At 41.4% G+C, this 21,359-nt stretch overlaps 1 protein-coding gene across 2 annotated transcripts in view; it reads right to left on the bottom strand.

The window, feature by feature from the left end:
• Nucleotides 1-21,359, bottom strand: part of cntn4 (contactin 4) — a 189,733-nt gene that overhangs the window by 22,024 nt on the left and 146,350 nt on the right. For both annotated transcript variants that reach the window (XM_063474784.1, XM_063474785.1), the window contains exon 12: nt 9,978-10,105. In XM_063474784.1, coding sequence (XP_063330854.1) covers nt 9,978-10,105 — 128 coding nt within the window. The remainder of the gene's footprint in view (nt 1-9,977; nt 10,106-21,359) is intronic.

The raw sequence follows: 21,359 nt of genomic DNA, 5'->3' as shown, positions 1-21,359 counted from the left end.
TGACTAGTCGACTAATCGTGGCAGCCCTACTCCATTGTTTGCATTCATGACTTGATCTGGAATGATACCACAATGAGAAATTCAATGTTTTGGTCATAGAACAGAACTAATTAACGAGTAAAACATGATCTAATTGTGTGCTTTTTTAATGGCTCACTTACACCAGAACTTGCTTGCGACTAAGAAAAACAAATTAGTGGTTGTATTAAATTTTCTTGTTGTCAGAGACTAATTGCAAGTAGTTGTGGTGACCAGTTGGTTATGCAACACTCTAAACCTCTGCTCGTTCACCTGGCTGTAGCTCAGGTGAAAGACTGGTGGTTCGTGGTAAATATCCTCGGGCGTGATACTAACACCAAGTTGCTCTCTGATGCATTCATCAGAGTGTGAACGTTAGATAGAAAGCCCTTACATAGAAAGTGCTTGTGGCATGAAGCAAGGGCAATGACGCAAGTTGTGTAAAGCGCTTTCAGTGCTCTGACAGAGTAGAAAAGTGCTTGATAAGAAAAAATATATTATCATTGCAAGGTGATCGGGGATAGATTGCACTCTCAGAGAGGTCTGCAAATAACTACTGTCTAATTTATAAACGCAGACAGATTGTTAACCCGTCTGAGTTAGTCTGCGTCAATGAGTCAAACTACTCTGCGACATGTCTCTCTGAATAGGAGACTCGAGTCAGCTGGTTGCCAACTGCTTGTATTCTGGTTTTCTTCCTCTATGAAAGCAAGGTTGCCAACCACCTACATCATTTTTTGATAAATCGCCACCAGCAGCAACTACGTCTTTATTTCTAAATGTCTATGAGTTTCTGGCTGGAATCTGAATATAAGTAGTTAATGTGAATTTCTGTGTATATAAAGGGCACAAGATTCACAACAGATGGTAATGATGAAAGAAACAGAGAAGAAAATATCAGATGCAATTTTGGAGCTGATTTGCAAAATAAAAACACCAACAGCAATCAGCATGGCATTCTATTCTAAGGCAAAGCAGCTGAAGGAAGCCTAGGACGCACAGACACCTAATGAAGCCAAACAAATGATATACAGACCACTGGCACACAGTGGGAACACTCAGAGAAGCTGTATAACAATAACATATGGTTGACCAGAAAACAGAGCTAGCTTACAGTTACCAAATGACCCTGAGCTCCTTTCTGAGGCACACTGACATGCCTCACAAGGCCAGTTTCACCAGTCTTCCTTCCAACATTATGAATAATGCCCACACATTTTCCCTCCTGCTGTGGAGAATCCTCTGTCTTTAATGATCTAAAGCCGTAATGCAACGTGTGCAGTCTCCCTCAGTGCACATATATATATACTCAGTAAGTTTCCTCACAAGGTGAGCAATGTGAGCTTGAATAGTGGAGCACAGGGACGAGACACAGGCCGCATGATTTAGAGTATTTGGAAAACAAATTTATAATCATCTTTAAACTGAGACCCACGCAGAAGATCCGGACTCGTCAGGGTTCAAGACAAACACAAACCTGAAAAGGAAATGTTTCTTTCACTGGCAGGTAAGAAAAGACGTCTTCACAAAGGATCTAAACTGTGACGAAGCATGTCAGGCTAAGGTTTTTCAAAGTGAATCAGCGTAGCATCGTGCATCACCTTGGCGAATCCTCAGAGTTTCCTTGCAGGTCGTTTAAGAACAAAAAAATGTGGTTACCGTTTTAAAAAGCAATCATTTCACTCGCAATTTTACCTCCTCTTCCTTTTCAAATCAACAGAACACGAAGAATGCTTTCATCAGCACGTCAGAAAATCCTCCGATGCAGTTTTTTTGTGCTCCACTTATTTTCTGAAGAACCTATCAAAGGTTCCTCAAGGACAAACTTGAATGGCGAGGAAAACCTTGTCTACATTGCTCAACAGATAGATACAAGATCCTCTCGGTACTGTATGCTGTGTGGTGGCACATCTGTAGCAACCTGCTGGTGATTACTGACAGATGGCAGCTCATTATTTTTCTATATGGCTGTCAGGAATCACACATCGCATTTATTTCACATCGTTGCTGCCACCCAACTTGCATGACATGGCTCACTTGGAAAAGCAACTGTAGGAATTCAGCAGAGAACTGGTAACCACATTTAAGTCCAGGGTGTAAAGTGAAACAGATTATTTGTCTTCTGTCGTGGAGTCTTCAGCAGCTAACAAAGTATGCTTAGATGTTCATCCAGACAATGTTAACATGATGACTGTGCTGGTAGTGCAAGTGCACTGAGAGCCAGATTAAGGTGGGTGATTGAAAAAAAATCAAAGTTTTTGCATGAAAGTGCTTATACCAATCCATTTACTGTACCAATCTAGCACTAGTTGGAAATTGTGCAAACATGCAATTTTACAAGCAAGGTTAAAGAGCTATAAAGTGTGATTGAGTTCTCCCTTAGAGGCAGGGTGAGGAGAACAACTTGGTGTCCCCCTGGCCAGGGTAAGGGAAGTCTGGACTTCTTTGCTCAGACTGCTGCTGTGAACCAGATAAGTGGTGCAAAATGGATAGACGACATAACATACTTGTAGTATAGTATACCTATTTTCAATCATGTTGTGATTTTTCTAGGTGACTCTTCATGAGTGAATACAGTGAGAATTTTGTCCTGGTTAAGGCGCTGGACAAAATGTTACAGCAGGGGTAGGCAACTCCAGGCCTCGAGGGCCGGTGTCCTGCAGGTTTTAGATGTGTCCTTGGTCCAACACAGCTGATTCAAATGGCTAAATTACCTCCGCAACATATCTTGAAGTTCTCACGAACACTGGTAATGAACTAATCATTTGATTCAGGTGTGTTGACCCAGGGTAAGATCTAAAACCTGCAGGACACCGGCCCTCAAGGCCTGGAGTTGCCCACCCCTGTGTTACAGGATCACCAAATTGATAATTCATCCTGCGGTGAACATCTTTAGTTTCATCTTTCTTTCAGTCTTTAAGATCCATGCATGTGCACCTTGTGGTGCAGACAGAGGGAAACTAAGATCATTCTGTGACCCGAGACTATCTACGAAAAAGATCTCTCTAGATGTCGCCCACAATGACAGAATATTCCTCGTCTACTTTTGAAACGTCTCCAAAACAAATGGCTGCTAGAGTGGGTCACAGCGCCGAAAAGATGAATTGCCTCCAGGCTTGAGAGAGCCAAACTGACGTGAACACTGTAGGATCTCTGAAGTTTTGAGTTCACTGACCATTCGTAATGATCGGCGGCAACCCTAATTGCAACGGCTCATCTCCAGTGTAATCAAAATTCCGAGAGCACGTCTATAATCAAGTGCAATTAATCTGCTAATATCCCCACAGTGTTGGAATAATGGGGACATTAACAGGGCTCATCTGTTGTGACTGCTCCTCTGCTGTGTGCTAGGTGGCTTATTCACAGCGGGAGATACAGAATGCTGTTTGACAGGTATTTTTCAGTATTCATATCACCAAAGTCAATTTGAATAAACTACTGTCATCTCCCATAAGGGCTGATCCCGCAACACAAATTTCTCCCTGCTAAACAGGTTTCCAATCCTCAATGAAGTAGTGCATGTAAATTACCCCATCCCATTTTGCAAACAATATCACTTGTGACAGAAAGGCACACGTTCATATACAGCAACATTTGTACATCAGCCACAGAAAACAGCTTTAACATATTATGATGGAAAGGAAGCGAGTGTGTGAGGGTGTCGAATAAAACCCATATTCCTTTTCACGAGAATAATGAGTGGATAACAGCGGTGTCTGTTTATGCTGAGAAGACATGGTTGTGTTTCTTTGCAGCCTGATTGGAAAACCACATATAGGCCATCAACCTGAACCTACAGGGAGAGCAGCAGGTTCCACTGCCCCCTTCTAACTCCCACTGATTGGCTGGGGGCGGGTGGGGGTGTTCTCTACCATTTTCATTTCACAGTGTCTGATAAATGGGAAAGAGAGAGTGGAACTGGTGCAGTGATGGTACAGCAATGCTGTACTTTTTAATCAGGTTTTAAAGTTGCACTTAAAATATCCCAGAAATTAACATTTGCAAGAGACAAATACATTAATCATCATTAAATGTTTGAAAAACAACCCCCCAAAAAACACTTTATGGAAATGTCTGAATAAATTTTAATGAAATAAATAAAATAACATGCCACAACTCCCTCACTGGCTCCCACAGCCTAAAGCATAACTTCTATGTGAGGACATATTTTCTGCAAAAATCCAAAGAATGTGATGGTTATCCTTGCTCCCGAGGGCATTGCCATAAGAGAGGCCTGTTTTCTGTTTGCTATATCAACAGTTATAAACGCTACCTAATAGTACCTTAGAAATAGAATCCACCCCATCTCTAACCAGTATAACCAGTATACCAGCTACCAATGCAACTTCACATCAGGAAGATAAGCTGAAAACTCATAGGGCTTTCAACAGTAATGTGCTTTAGCGTTAGCAAACAAGTTAAGCAAGATTAAGTTAGCGAGCTAAATGCTATGATAGATACATAGTGTAAAAGATGGATGTAGCGACACATTATCCGTCGGTTTCTGAAATCCCGCTTTGAAGCCAGATCTGGCATGACTAAATCTTTTAAAACATTCATTTAATATGACCTAAAAAAAAAAGTCGGAAAGCTGTTGTTCCGTAGACCAGCGGTCCCCAACCTTTTTTGCGCCACAGACCTTTAAGGTGTTGCAGATAAATACAACAAAGTAAAATGATACGACCAAGACAAAAACTGTGGTATTCTGTAAATATAATAATAATAAACGTGAATTCACTGTGTAGTTGTGTAACTTTATTAGCAGCGTCCTCCTGACAAGCGCCAACAACATTGAGAGTAACATCCTCCTCTCTGCCCCTTAATACTCTCTGGTCGCTATGGTAATGCGTAAATATTTCTTTCAAAATAAGACACACAACTACAAGATGGGAAAGGACCCAGGGAAACCGAGTTAACAATAAAAACCCTGAAAACCATAAATTTCACACCCAAGCCTCAAATCTTGTGGCCCAGGGGTTGGGGACCGCTGGCGTAGACCATAGATCTGGTGTCCTATACACAGAATCCAGATTTAAGGCACTGGTTTACCATTGGTTTAATTTTCCCAACCTGGATGCTATACACCATGTTTTAAACCATCTGTGGTTAGATATTAAGTAATTTTGTCTGGAAGTCTGTTTGGCCATATTGAAATTTAATCATGAGTGAAAAACTGCGGTCAACGTGGGTGGGGTATTTGCTTAATCGAGTCATTGTTTGGTTTTTTAGGATCAATTTTGATTGATCTCAGTTGGTCTTTTTAAATTTTACCTAATGCTAGCGTGGCTGCTAGCACAGACGCAAGATATCTCATACAGCTAAATAAAGACCTGAGTAGGATAAGTCATGCAAAAGCCATTGCAAAGCCCGAGAAACAGAATAATAACTGCAGTTCACGTAACGGCTGCAGGTGTCATCAATGAATTTCTGAGGTTACGTGATCCTTTAATTTCTCTCACTTCTATTATGCAAGGCGTACTGCATTTGGTAGAGCGGCAGAGTCGTCAATGGGAGCCAGAGCGAGGCATCAGCATAAATCAGCGGCAAGGTGCACTCTAAGCTCTCCCCACATCCTTGACTGTTGCTGACTTTCAGGCATTCATAATATATGAAATCTGTCTTTTATAATTCAACAGAAAAAGGAAACATGCCTTGATAGTGATTTACAGAAGACAGAGCTGCAACAGAGTTATTTAAAATTCCATTATGTGACGTATTTTTGGCTAAAAAGGAGAATGAACATATAGATACAATAACAGGATTTTCTTCTTGCTCTTATTCTCATTGACATTAATCAATGTTTTTTTTTTAAGTATTCAATCAAACACTAGCCTGCAGGGGCTGAGAAAGTCAATTAATCCATGTTTCTATGGCAACTACTTGGATAATTGGAGAAAAAAACCCTGATATGGTAGCAGACGGTTCTGTTGACACTGCATTTCAAAGGATTTTACAGACTGCTAACTTGTAGAAGAAGGACAATTTAATGGATTGAACCTCTGAGCAAAAACTATAAACTACACACAAAGAAGAAGCAGCTCTGTCTTCGAGACTTTATGAAAAATGATTTTAGCTGCAGTATTTCTCACACAGTGTATTGGAAGGATTTGGGCACGATTTCATTAGATTTTCTTTTTTTTTTTGACCTGTGTAGTTCTTTCCCCCCCACGGGTATTTTATAACAGCGCAGACGAATGATCAATGTATTCTGCATGTTCATATGAGGTTACAGTGAATCGTACTCTCTCTTAGGCGGTGAGTAAAAGGTGTGAGCGAATTTGCAGCATGCTCTGACCCACGGGGTTTACCTCGACGTCTCGGAATATTCTGCTTCTGGTGAAGCCGAAGAAATGCAGTCGTAGCTGCGAGAACTGTACTCGGATGCGTCGTGTGAAAATTCCTGAACTACAGAGTACATGCAAATCTATATAGAAAACCTTTATATGGAAAACCTTTTGAAATATGAGGCATGAACTTTTCTCCCTGAGGGCAATATACTGAAAATCAATAACTCTATAAATGTAAAAGAAGCCACTCAACGAGGAAGGTCAAAACAGAACATGTAACAATAGCACAAATGAGCCCAGGAACCCCTGTGAAAAGGAGGTCACAGTGAGGGTATAGTTCACTGAATATGTCAGCAAATCCTCCGGGAGCCTGACGAGGTGAGAACACTATCCCCTGTGGAAATGGGACAGAAAAGCTGCGGTGTGCACAGCATAAAGCCGCCGCAGAATGCACAGCACTTTATACCCAGCTCACATTTATTTTTAATGAAGTATAATAAGTCACAGCACCGGAGCAGAAATGCAATCCCCAACCCAGATGATCCAACAACACGAAGACTATTTTTTCACGCAGTATATCCTTCTGCTGGTACTGGGGGGCACAGCGAGGCAGTGAGCCGAATGATTTCAACATCTCTGCAAACAGACATAGCAGCTGAGGTGTCTCTGTCTAGTAATGACAGCACAGAGAAAGAGGGAAAAAAAACCTGCTTTTTGTGGGACTTATCAGAAGATGGAGATTGGGGGATGCTTGGATGCGTCATAAAACGTGCCCCTTTTCTGTGTCGGTCATTTTTTATGAATGAAAATTAAACACTTGTGGCTATTTTTTTTAAGGAAAATAAAACAGGTATCCAGAGCTTAGTAGCAGTAGGTTGGTAGTCTGTAGGTGGTACTATAGGTTGAGACGTGCACTGTCACTCAGGAGTACGTGGAACAGTGTGGGCTACTGTCCACTGCAGCCGCTGTATGTGTTTCTCATCCAGACTTTTTGATCTTTGAGCTTCGTCTCCATGATGAAGCAGCCTGGTTTCATTCCTGGGGCACTGATACATGCTGTTTAACCAAAGCTGCTGTCATGCCTTACTTTACAGACTGATAATAATTGTGTTTTAATTGTTGCACAGCGGTTTGTGACTTTTAAGCCTGTGAAAAGCGCTACTTATAGAAATTGATCCATCACTCCCAAGTCGTCACTGGTCAATGTTTAGAGGTGCTGTAATAAATTTTTCCCTCCAAATGTCTTTATTGGGATTTTTAGGTACCGTAATGAAATGGAAAAAAAGGGGATGTCATCAGCGTTACTGCAAATAGTCTCTAGTGAGTTGAAAATTACAGGTTGTCATATTGCATAAAATTAATTCCCATTTTCTCTCAGTGCAAATTTGATCTTTTTCAAATATAAATATTTCATCAACAAAGTGGTTTGGTGGTTTCTTTTGTTTCCAGTCAGCAAAATGAGTCTGTGTGTGAGCAATAACACAAAACAAACCAATGTGTGATTGATTGTTGGTTATTCGATGATTCCAGGGTGGCTGCTTTCACCCCAAATAGAGCTATTCCAGAACTGAATCTAGAAACTGAATCTGTTCTACAGAAAGTCTGAAACATCTTACACAAAAGGTTTATAATATTTGGGCAGTTGAAGAATGTGTGAGGCAGACAGACTGATGTTTGTCCACAGTATGGGTCGACAGAATGACTAAAGGCATCCCACACCTTTACTCTTAGGACGACTTTGGAGGACTCTTATTCAGTATGAGTTAGGATATTGCAAATTTCTTAAAAACACCAGGATATATAAGAAGTATATTGAAAAAGCAAGAAAATGTTAAGTAACTATTATTGTCACAACTTTAATATATCCAGTCAACAGTCAATCAAATTCCTGGGTGATCTGGATGTAAAAATCTGAAAAATGATGCTTAAATAAATTTAAGCATCAAATAAATTTTCCGTAATTTCATCTATTCAAGTAGCTTTTAGTGGCGAAACCTACTGTAACGAAGGCCTGGCAAAAAAGCATTAGTAAGCTTTTTTAGGCAAAAATTTCTGTACAGAGGAGCAAAACATATTTGTACCTTATAATTAAGCCTATTAAATATTAATTAGCTTATCAACATTTCCATTCAGTATATAATTAAAATCTTTGTGACTACTCTGCAATAATACTATGTTTTTATTTAATTGATTAAGCTATAAAACTAAAATTTATTGTTTGCCTATTGTTTACTTAATTCAGTCACTAACACAGCACTCCGACGGTGAAGTGGGAGCAAAAAATGCCTATTAGCTTGAATAGGCCTACTTTTAAACTGAGTAGTTCTAAAGCTCTGCATACCACTTTGAACATTGCTGGTATTTGTGAAAATGATCAGCTTAAATGTAGCTTACTTTGATCATAAATAAAATATAAAGCAGATGAACAGTTTTAAAATTAGCAGAAGTAAAAAACAAAACAGTAGAGCGACGGATCCGGCATACTATGAAAACAGTAATGCTTTTGGTGAAAGCAAACAAATCTGATCATGCACTAATACATTTTTCTTTTTTTGTATTTGAAATCTATACAAAAATGAGCCATTTATGTGTCTGCATCCATGCTAACCACCTCCACTACTGAGGTTCAGCAAGATTCAGGATGTGGAGCTCGATGCACATATTAAAGCCTTTTTCTTTGATTCAGTGTAAGCTACACGTTTTTAGATTTGGTGGATATAACTTACAGCAATGATACATAAAAATTTCATTCCCATATTGATAGCTGCAGGAGCCACTGGAGGCGGGTGAAAGAGCAGCATTCAGCTTCAGAGCCAAAGATTTGAGCAATACTCAGTCTAAACAAGGTAGACTTAGATTCCTTAGATAAAGTTAAATGCTTTGAGTCCTCCTTGAGACTCCACCGTCACCTGTAGTTTGCATGAAAGATGCAGACTTGTCTGCCAACACTTGTCACTTGTCATCCTTCAAAGTAAAAGTTGTGACTTACTTCTGCAACCTTTATATTTTACAAGCTGCAACTTTTGAAGGCAAACAATCTGCATTTCCAGTTTATGTCAAATTATTCACAGTTTCCGTGCAGCTTAAGAAATAGATGGTCTTTGTGGAAAAGTTGGACTTTGCAACCAACTCTACTCGGAGCAAGCGACCTCCAACAACCACGCTTTTCACTACCCACCGGTGAGTCACTGACCATTCTCTACGTGTGCATAACTGGGGTTTTAATGACTGATTTCAAATCGAGCCCCAGCAACATCCAGCAATCATTTTCCTCTCATGACCAAATGGTTGTCCACCATCTCTAGGCCTGTGTGACTGGGGCCTCAGTCTAACCAGGTAGTTTTGAGTGATTTAGAGGTTTAGACATGATCAACCAAAACGATAAAAGAACGGAAAAAACAAGAAATAAGCGAGTGGAAAACACTGCACAAAATACAAAGGTTCCAGGCTGACAAAATGGCCTTGTATAATCCACAAAGATGAGTACAGGAACACTACTCATGTTTCCTTTTACTATTCAAGCAGTCAGCCAGCTATCTACATATCTCATTACTGGCATCGTGTTGTTGGAGAACAATCCCTTTCTCTCTATAACTACAGAGGTGACCAATATGGGATGGAAAAACCTGCAAAAGCAAAAGTGGTGAATCGTAAAGGCTGAACAGGAAATACCTTTAACTATGATGCTTCCCGTGCTGCTTGCCACACCAAACTGGTTTCTTGCCACACACGTGTAGAGGCCTGCATCAGATTTGGTCACATTCCATATCCGCAGACTACCGTTGTCCAGAATGGAGATTCTGTGGTTACAAAAAAAAGGAAATAATTTATGTGACTGTCAAAGCAACAGGTTTTTGTAAGAAGAACAAATGTTGCTGTGCATGCATCGTGAAATTTTAACTACGTGGCATGGCTGACATAGCATAAAAGACAAGTGACTAATACGCAGAAAAGAAAATTTCTCACTGTCTCTAATTAGGTTCTGCTTCTTTGCAGATGACAACAATGAGAAATAGGAGTGTATTTTCAGGGCTGATTAATTCAACACATGACTTGGAGATATCTAGGATAATAGTGGCTCTGTGCCCTTTACACAACAGCCACAAGTGCTTCAAAAAAGGTCAAAAGGCCTTAACAAAAGTTGACATTTTGTAAATAACAAGGAAAAATGGAAATTGTGCCCTTGAAAGCAAAGTGTTGGGGGAAATCAAGGGTGGACCACCTCATCAAAGCACACTGAATTTTAATTATCTGAAACGCTCTGCTGATTCGGCAAACTGTATAATGGCGTCAGCCTGATTGTGAGAGGGGAACATGATGTGTGGCAGCTAAATTGCCCCGTTCACCTGTGAAAACAGTCAAAGGAGTCAAAGCAAATAGAGGCCTCTGCTAGGGTCTTCACCCGAACACCTAAATCTGCAATAATCACTTACTCTACATTAAAGAAACAAAACAAATGCTAGCTGCTATAACCGGTGTCCTTTTCAGTGGCAACAGAATCTGATAGACCCACAGGACACCACTTTCTCAAAGGCAAGTCATCAGGCAGCAATTAGCTGGTGAAGAGTGTGTAGCAATTAGGAGCTAAAAAGCAGGATGTTTTATCAGGACGAGTATAACAGAGATAAAAGGCAGGTAAATATCAGAGTTAGTCATTAACTTCCAAACAGGAAGTAACATATAAAAACAGAAATGAAGAAGTGTGAGCGAGCCACTTGAGGGGAGGCTCATAAAGCTGTGAATGCAACATTAGCATATTGTTCCCTGAAGATTTACATGGCATTTAATCAGAGTCATCTTTCAGGGTCATGAAATGCAAAACTGAGGAGTGGATGTCAGATTAGTAAACTTCAAAGCTTTTTTCAGTTTGTCCTTATGAACCATCGTCACAATATCAGAATTACAGTAAGAGCACTGCTTTCAAAAGTTGTTTTTAAAATGTTCTTTCGAATAAGCAACATCTGGAGTTATATTTTTGGTCACTTGGTGAATATGTGTAAAAGTCTTGAGCCACATGTCATTCCTTTGTATTTTGCTGGGAAAACTTTATTGAAACATGCAAACAAAAATAGAAATACAGTGTAACGAGCAAAAACAGAGTTTGTACAATTCTAATGAGGTTAAAAGTCATTGTTTCGTATGGAACTCAAACAAGCTTTCTTGTAGTAGGTTTAAGCAGACTCTTCAGGAATAGTTCTCCAGTCTTCTTGATGGACATCCAAAACTCTTCTTTGGATGCTCGCTGCCTTTTCGTCCCTTCTCTGTCAGGATAATCCCACGCTGCTTTAGTAATGTTGAGCTCAATAGTGTTCCATTGAGTTCCACTGTAATTCTGATGAGTCATGAGTAGATAGTAAATGGATTAAATAAAGGTGCATCACTTAGGTCCTGTGTCAGGTCTTTGCTGGATTTTCTTCTATTTATTAAGGACATTGGATACTTTTAGGTGGTCTGCCACTTCTTATTTTCTCCACTACTTATCTAGTTTCCTCAGATTTTAACGGCACACACCATGCTGACATATCATTCCTCTGAAAATGATCAGGTACAAGGACTGAACTGAAAATGAGTGAAAAAGCAGCTAATGTCAGAAAGCCTGGAGAACTATTGCACAATAACACTGAAATCTGACTGGGGAACCAAAAGTAATGAGGTGTGTGCACAAAATCGTATCCTTTTATCTGTGTTTCTCTATCTGACTCTGAGAAACACGTGTGTCTACAGCTGTTAAATCAAAGGCTCTGGGTACTTACTGTGCACAATTATTTAAATGAACTTTAATTTTAATGGTCACCAGGTTAAAAACGCTACATGTATAGAATCTCCAGTCAAATGCGACAGACTTTGACCCAACACAAGGTTTTAAAAAGCTTTTTTCCCTTTTATCCCCCACAGAGGGAATTCAACTCAGGAGTCTTTGAGTGCTATCTCTCTCTCTCTGTAATATCTCTGGATAATGTGCCTCCGTGTTCACCAGCTCATTTTTTGCTTTATCTTGCTGCTGTTAGAGCCGGGCAGGTAGCGTACTGTACAAAAGCATGGACATATTTTCTTGAAAACAGACGCCTGTTGGCTGAAAAATGCACTGTGGATATGATGATATGATGAGAGACAATCTAAAAAGTGAGGCTCTGGGCCAGAAAAAAACCATACTGAGCTGAAAGAGAGTCCAATTAAAAGTATGGCGATTTTAAGATTTCCAGAAAATCCTATTTAAAATTAGTCTTCTGTTTTTGTAATCACGCTAGAAAGTAAAAGTTATTGAAATGTAATATCTGAATCAGCCGGGCTGTTCCTCTGACCCTTAATAGCTGCTGCTCTATAAAGCACCAATACTGTCAGCACTGTATCCAAATACCTACTACTGCAGTAATTAACAGTCCAACCGGGTTTAAAAACCTATTCGAAACAGCTATTTGACTGTTACAAATATTTGCTGATGCAGTCCGAGTTCATCAGCTTTCATCACCGTTACGTGAGAACGGTTGTTTGCGTTTAACTGGGAGCATTTAGCTGAAATGTGGCTGATACAGTGTGGCACAATGTCTTTCCCCCTCCACCCCACCTCTTTGTTGGGTTTTTCTTTTCAAGTGGTGGATGTGATAAGAAAGTGCAGAGGCAGTTAGTGTAAGTGAATCTACTTCTAAAACCACATGGTGCTGCTGAGTGGATACTTCTGGGTTTATATCAGGCTGAGAGAAAAGTGCTGAATGCAGAGTAGCCAACAATGACCATCAGTTACACGGGGGCATATCGCAGTGTGGGCTGGCGCACAGTTAATGGCGTCAAACCTGCAGGCTGATGTATATGAGGAAAGCAGCCCATTAAATGGCACCGCGGCCCTACAAGTGGCCGTAACACGGAGCCGAGTAAGCACAATTAAAACAACTGCTGTACATTAATTGAATTGCATTGCATTGCCGCTCCCGTGTTTATAGCCGAGCTGCTGTGATGACTCGTGTTATTTAAAGGAAATTTAAGGGTGCGCATCAATTAAGCACGAGCGTAAACACACGCAAAGGCATGCTGCTTTAACTAGAACAAGCTCTGACCCAGTTCAACTCTACCTGCAGCACGATGCTCACAGTAATTCCTCAACATAACTAAATACCCACGTTTGTGCGCAGTGCTCTGTATATCCCCCATCCCATTATCCTCAGGGACGAAAAAGCCATCATGTGATGGCGCGTCTTGTAAGAGCGTGAACAAGTGGTGCAAGCCCAAAGGAGAGAGAGCCAAGACTATTCTCGGCCATTCACCGTATCGTGTACTTTTCTCTGTAGATTCATGTAAAGACCGGGGAGGAACTTTCCTTTCACTGACATCACAGAGAAAAGGAGCAGACTGGATGTCTGCATAAGTGTTCGTCATTTCAGTCTGAAGCTAATGGAAGAAAAGATGAGGTCAAATACAGTAGAAGTCAGCCGAGGCGCAGGAGTGGTGAATAAGAGATGGAGACACACTATTAACACATTTCTGTTTTGCTCCCTGTCTTCTCTCTCCTCCGCCGCGGCCCAGACAACATGTCTGCGCGATGTGCCCATTATGTGAGGAGACATTTTCCACCCTGGTCCCGGGAGAATCCAGAGGAGGGGGGGGTGGGGGGCAGGTATCAATAATTCACAGGTGAGATGAGCACAAGTGCCACTCCTTTCATCCCTGCCTCACACGGTTTAATGGACACGGCTGTAATTCTCTCCAAAAGGAGGCGATTATTTTGAACACGGCGAGATGTCCGAATGCACTCGTGTAATCCCAAAAAACACAGGTGTGTATTTTTTTGGGGGGAGATCAAGCCTCAGAGGACAGGGGCTGTACAGCGTTGTTCCTCCCTGCTCTCCACCAAGATGAAAGAGACAAATAACATCAGTCACAGAGCAGCTATCACGAGGCACTGTGAAGTGGAAATCGCAGGAGAAGAGCCCGGGCCAAAGTGAAAACCTTATTTTTTGTGTTTTTTTATTTGTGATTTCCTTACGTTCTCTCTGAGACGATGTTAACAGATGCACACTTTGCCTTTTTGCAAGCTTCCTCACAATAAAAAAACCAAACACTTGAAAGCCTTGTTTTGATGTTTCATTCAGACATATTTTTGTCTTTGATCTGTTTGATAAATTCTAGATGTTGAGAGGAAACTGTCACAATCCAAATAATGAATCAGTAATAAAAAAAAAAGGGAAGGAAATTGCGTGTTGAGTGGAACAGCTTTGAACCAAGTGTGGGCCTGGAATGTAGAACGAGTTTGTAACGGTGGGCGCCTCAAACAGAGGAATCATATTAAGTTGCCCTCTACATAAACACGCTAACTCGCTAAGTCGCCGTCGAAGAAGGGGAGCGCACTCATCAGAATTCAACATGCAAACAATATGCGTAATCACAGATCAGATCTGATTCGAGAGTTCCAAACAGGAACGTTCGTGAATGCTCGGTGATTCCGAGATGCTGCGGCTGATTGGCGGCGCGGCTGCAGGACGGATGCCTGCGTGCCTCTCTGCTTAATTAACAGGGTAAATAAAGCCGGCTTGTGAAAATAGGGGTTAAGATTCTATCAGTGGAATTACTCAGCCATGAGACCACAGGAAGAGAGAGATCGTCGCGAGCTTACGGTGATTTCACCAAATAATTAGTCTCAGCTAAAGCCTTTTGTACACAAAGATTACTGCCTGAGAGCACAGCTTGCTCAACTCACTACCTCGGCAGCCATTCACTTCCAAATACCAGTTAACTCAATGTGGAAAGTGTGGAGGGGTAAAAAAACAGTACTGCGGGGGATGTGTTTGATATTGTGTTTGCCTTCCCTGGTAAACTCACAGATAAGGTGAGGTGTTCTCGTGTTACTATTTCCGACCTGCGCCGGCCATCGTCGACCTACCTGCAGGAAGCGTTTCTAATCATAATTATATCAAAGCGTCAGCATCACTAATAGTGCTGGAGGCGAGAAGCTGTAATGTGGTGAGGGTGCCGAGAAGGAGGCGAGGTCACCGTATCCTCTGAGCTGGGATAAGGGGGTGGGACCTAACTTCAGGTGTTGATCTATGCTCTCGACTGCTTTAAAAACCCTGAAGTGCGGGCCGGGGGAGGGGCCGTCTGAGATAAATTGAAAGGCTGTCTCTCCTGAGCTTCCCCACAGTGTGCTGTGCTGGAGAGAAACGGCCTTGTCAGCGGCATAAATCAAGTCCAGCTGTGGAGCGCACACCCTGGATGCTAAAACTCACCGAACGCGGTGCGACTGCAGAAAAAACCCTTCTCAGATGCTTCATGCAGCATCGTGACTAAACAAACTTGCCTTCTATTTTCTCGTGACGCTGCCAGCATCAAGGTTAACGGTCAATTAGAGATAAAGCAGGTATGCGCTTTTTTTGAATTTTTTTTTTTTTCCAGTCAAAGCTATTGGCAGACACTGGTGAGACAGGGACACCTGGGCATTTAGTTTTGACAATTCTCCGATATAGGTGTAATTGATATTGATTTTTTCCCCTAGTCAGACCTGTACCACTGACTCTCACCTTGTCGCATGGATCATTAGCTGCAGCAAATGATCAAAGCTTTAGCAGATGGACAGAAGATGATTAACTTCGTGGTGGGCACAGCTTTAAAATGTGAAGCTGTGCCCACATAAATAGTGTCAACAAAAGTGCCAGACACGGTGTCAGACAAACTTTGATGAAATAGCAGAAGTTTGTCTATGACTACTCAACCTTGACATTGTTTTTTTCTATCTTTTCTTTAGCTACATAAGCCATAGGCCCTTTGGCAACTGACTGAGTAAGAGCCCATTAAAAGTTGTTGGATGAATATCAGTGTAATAGTGATATCCAGTAAATACACCACACCAGTACCAGTTGATGTTTAGGTTAAAAAAGTCTATATCCAAAACAGGCTGGTGTAGAATAACCAAAAGGAAATCACTGCTTCAATTTCAATGCAGCAACAACTGTCGATCAATCAAGACGATTGCTCAGGTCATCTGGTGGGATGCAACTTATCTCCAAGCAGTTTCTGTGTGACTCAGACCGACTACAACCACTTACAGACAGATTGGTGAAGGTCTGAAAATAACTGCAGTCAAATTTCTAAATGCAGAAAAATTACCAACATGTTCGAATCAGTGTGTGTGAAGTCTGCACTGATGAGTGAAGCTCATTTGCAATGCATACCTTTACAGTAGGGGACCAGACGTAACTGTCTGTCAGCTGGTTGTATTCCAGTTACATTGGCATATAAAAGCAGGTTGCTGAGGACCCATTTCACTCCGCTGTTAAACTGCCTCATTGTTCCTGGAGGAATTATTTTAAATTCTGTTCCAGATCTGTGCGGTTCTAGACATCTCTCTGAACTTGAAAGGAAGTTGTTAATATGAATATCTATGTATGTACATGCAATTTCTGCAGACTTACCACAGTTAACTGCTATATTATCACAAACAGACTCCATGTAATTTCCAGCTTGATCCTATTCGTTTGCAAAATGGAAACAGACTGATAGCAGTCCAAGCTGCCTTATTAACGTTTTATTGGTGTTTTATCATTGAAGCAATCCCTTTAAAGGTAACAACAAAATGTATGGCTGTGCTATAATTTCCAACCACAGGACTCCAAACACAATTCTGGGGACCGTGATAGGTGAATTCATTTTGGTGCAATATATTTGATGAGACCGACTTGAAAGCGTCCCCCAGACCGACGGTACCATCACCATTGATGGCGAGCCACTGATCAAAGTCACCCAATTCAAATATCTCGGGTCCCTCGTCACCTCGGACTGCAAAACCCTACCAGACGCCAGAGCCTGTGTGAACGCAGCATGGATGAAGTGGCGTCAGGTCACCGGAGTCCTGTGCGACAAGAGGATGCCAATCTACCTCAAGGCGAAAGTCTACAAGTCGATTGTGCTCCCAGTGGCATTCTACAGGTCAGAGTGCTAGCCAGCGACTACCAAGCATGAGCAAGTTCTTCACACAATGGAGATGAAGATGCTGAGGTGGCCGCTGGGTCTCACACGACGACCTGGGTGGCAACAGGACACGACGAAGACCAAAACAGCGCTGGATGGACCGAATCAAAAATGACATGAAGGCTGCAAACGTCACACTGGAAGATGCTCTGGAAGAAGAAGTGGAGGAAGGCGTGCCAGCGGACCCTGCATCGAGCGGGACATAAACCGCTAGGAAGGAGACATTTGATGAGACCGTGTAAGCTAAATATTTTTGTAGTTGCACTTCCTGTACACTCGTCTCACGGCTGACTTCTCAGAGTTTCCGTGACGACCTGGCTCCAGGTCGAATAAGACACCTTCACTCTTGAGGTTTTTGTTCAGTATCCAGAAAGACGAATTTTAACACATCATAAAGTTGTAAAATTGGGAAACTGAGGCTGTAAACATGCTTTTTAATGCATATAAAGTTAAGCATTTTGACATGGGAGGCAATCGGCACTGACTCATGTTTGAAACCAGTGGCCATTAGAAGAAGGGTACTTTTTGGCAATTACGCGTGGCTTCATTTTTCAGTCACAGAGGTTGTGCTTTGAATCTAACATGTGACTATTGTCAGAAGGTGGAAGCAATGAATGAAAAATGAACACATTTGTGCACAGTTAGAGAGAAAGGTCCAGTTTCTCTAAAAAAGCAGGAAAAATGAATGTATCGTGATTATTTAAGTTTAGATTCAGCTCACTAATCCAGTGACCAAAGGCCTAACATAGAGTACTAAACGATTAACTGCAGAACCAGAAACATGACTTCTTACTACAGTACTGCATAATGAGGAACGAATGTGTTAAATGTAACATGCTTTTCATGCTGTTCACCATTAAAGATGACACATCTTAAAAAACTAGAGTGAAAGCAGAGAAATATACCTGTTAGCTGTGCCTTAAATGTGCTGCTGAGTCAGTGCTGAGCCTCATCGTAATAAAAACGCTAGGTTGCCAAAAAGCACAAATCACTCTCTGTGTGTGTTAGACGTTATTAAGCAGCTCAATTACCCAACCAGTTTACCCTACAAGTCTTTAAACTATACAAACAAACAAAAAAACACCAAAAACGGTACCTTCCACAAAATTACCATCAATCGTGTAGAAAATACCCGTCTGACAGGGGATCTTTTGAAGGTGTCACTCAAAGCTCAGCAACAATATAACAAGCGCCTTTGTGACCGCTCTTTGCAGGGAGCTCTTGCTTTAAGACAGAGCAAATGATTAAGAATGATGGACACAAAATAAGCACTCGCTCTCCAAGTCTCAACAAAGACACTCTACGCAACCCGAGGCAGGGTTATGTGCTGATCGTATATTTTTTTCCTATTTAGCTCCATTACCAGTGGAGTAAGTTGCAGACAGTACTTGAAAGACTTTCCTTTTGGTTCACTGTGTATTGACACTTGTCTCCAGGGCACCGGTTAGAATTAAAGCTTCTTTGGCAATATTGTAGCTTTATAAAAACGTGGCCAGGGGACAAGGGGGTGCTGAGCTGCAGCGCAAGTATTAATCTCTTACTCTATGAAATGCACACTACTGCTACAGCTCCAATGTGAATTACCATAATGTAAGCAGGGAAATGCCAAGTTTTTTTCCACATAGCTTCAACAGCAAGGATGGATCCTTCTTTTATTTCCTTTTTATTTCTGTGTGTGTAGCTTTTTTTGACAGGCACAGGAATTATACTTCTGTTTTCAACATTATAAAGTAGTTCTAGCTAAAGTTTGTTGAGCCATTTGAATACTGGATGTTTTGTCCCTGGGAAGTGCTTGTTGGGTCTATTTCCTAAGTAACCAGTAAAAATCAAATATGGATGCAGTTCAGCAGTAAAGAGAAAAGGTAAGTATAATCCCAAGCATCCCCAACCATGAAAATGCTGTTAAACTATCAGTGCTAAAAAAAAAAACCCTTAAAAACCACTAAAACCTCCCAGCTTAAACATACTTTATGCACATACACACACACACACACAACACTGTAGTGTCTGAGGACATTGGTGCAAATGAATCCTCTCAGAATAAATGTTGTGTAAAAGTGTGCATTTTTTAATAGGAAGGTGTCTTAATGAAGCAACTTGATTGAGAACATCTTAATTCCCGCCAGTGGAACATGATGTGATTGTGCTGGTAATTGCACTGCGAGGCAAGGGAGTTTATCTGCATGGGCCGCACGGTGGGCGTTGTGTACGCGCTTCCAGAGGATTCCTTTAATCGCAAAGTGCTCCGATGGTTTATTCCCCTTCCAGAGATATTCATCTCCACTCGTGTGCTGAGGTATCCCTTCAGGAATAAAGAGCACACACATGTTCCACAGGAAATTGTCAGAGGAACCAAGATGGATTACTCATGCTGCGCTGGCGGATTCTCACTTTGAAAAATGATATCAGCCACTGTCTTCCAGATAAAAATAATCCCGGCGAGCAGTACATGGGATGCAGACGGGTAAAAGGGGCTCTGACCTAATCTCGGCAAACATCTCGGAATTCACTTTATCGCACTTCAGAGTGTTATTTGAGTTCAGTGAAAAGCGGGATTCTTGTGGGGCACGGCTTTTATAACCCTCCCCCTCCTGCTCTGAAGAGCAAAAAGTGCTAATTAAGCAAATGTTGAGTCGGACTGATAGATGACTGACAATGTTTGGCACTGCGTGATGGGAAATAGTGACAGCTTAAAGGATATATTCTGCCTGTGAGTGATGCTGTGGGCCGCGAGAGGTAGCGCCACAATAGCGGCAAGGCAAATTGATCTACAAATCATTTTGATGGTCTCCAAATACAACAGCAAAATCAATTAATGCCTGTGATCATGACTGACAAGCGAGGGCCAAAGAACATTTTGTCCATCAAGTCAGCGCCCTTCAACACCGATCACCTTTACAGGGAGTCAAAGAGGCATCAGAGGCATGTTAAATTCCTCTCCTCTGGCCTTTTATTGCTCTTCTTCCTCCCCAACTCTGTTCTTGTTCTGTGCACACAATGACAGATATATGGTAATGCAGTCGTACATTATATCGTAATGCTCAGTAGTTCAGTAAAAGTTAAGTTGGCAAAATCCTTCCGAAGCATCATTCCTGGAAATTTAGAACACACCAGCACGTGTAATGACTTGCCGCTACACTTAGCAACTCTTAAGATTGCTATTGATGCTAAAAAAAAAAAGATGAAAACATACCATTTTAAAGAAATGTCTCAGTGAATTATTTTAGGACAGGAAGCACAGACTGCTTTTTGTGCATCTTTGATGCAAGAATAACAAAAATATATACAGATACCACACACTCACCCCTGTCCCCTGCCATTGTGCAGTTAACAATGACAGTGGCATAGACATGGTTTTCACATTCTCCGTTTGACGATGTTGATGTTTGATGGTTGCATACAAAAGATTGTGCGACTAAAGCCAACATGTCCCCAGGGAGAAAGAAGCGTTATCACAAATCCATGATCCATGAAATGCAGAGACTTGTTCTTATATTTGAGCGTAGGCCGACGGTGCTAGTGTTATGTAAAATATAGGGAACGTACAAGAAAACTGACTGGTTTTATTTGATTATAAAACAACTTTACTTTGATAAAAGAAAGGCAGAGGATCCCTTTGTGCTTTTTTGCTGTTAAAGATAAAAAAAGGTTTTTTAGAATTAGAGTTAGGGTTAATACTGTTTGAAGTGTTTGGCAAACAACAGTGGAGAACGCGCATGGTTACCGGAAAATCTTTATTGTACTACAGGCATTTGGTGTATGTGCCTGGCTGAGGAGCCAGTGATGCAAAGCTGTGACCGAATGCCTCCAAGTCAGAATCCAGATGCAGTGATACTGTAGCGCTGTGGATATTTGGTCGGTCTGGTGTGACTGGTGAAAGAGTACAGTTTGTGACTGTACTGGGGGACAGATGAAAAACTGTCGGCCTTTGTCAGTCTCACACGTATGTTCGTGGAGAACCTGTAAATGACCTGATTCTCGGTCGAGTTCTTATGCGTAGTAGAGCAGCTAATGCTGTAATCTTAGGCAGCATGGTGGTAGAGTGGTTAATACTCGACCATCATACCTCATTAACAAGATTTCTGGTTCTCTGGTTTCCTG

The sequence above is a fragment of the Pelmatolapia mariae genome, linkage group LG5 (assembly GCF_036321145.2).
Source record: "Pelmatolapia mariae isolate MD_Pm_ZW linkage group LG5, Pm_UMD_F_2, whole genome shotgun sequence".
Taxonomy (NCBI): domain Eukaryota; kingdom Metazoa; phylum Chordata; class Actinopteri; order Cichliformes; family Cichlidae; genus Pelmatolapia; species Pelmatolapia mariae.
This window is presented reverse-complemented; position numbering and strand designations above follow the sequence as displayed.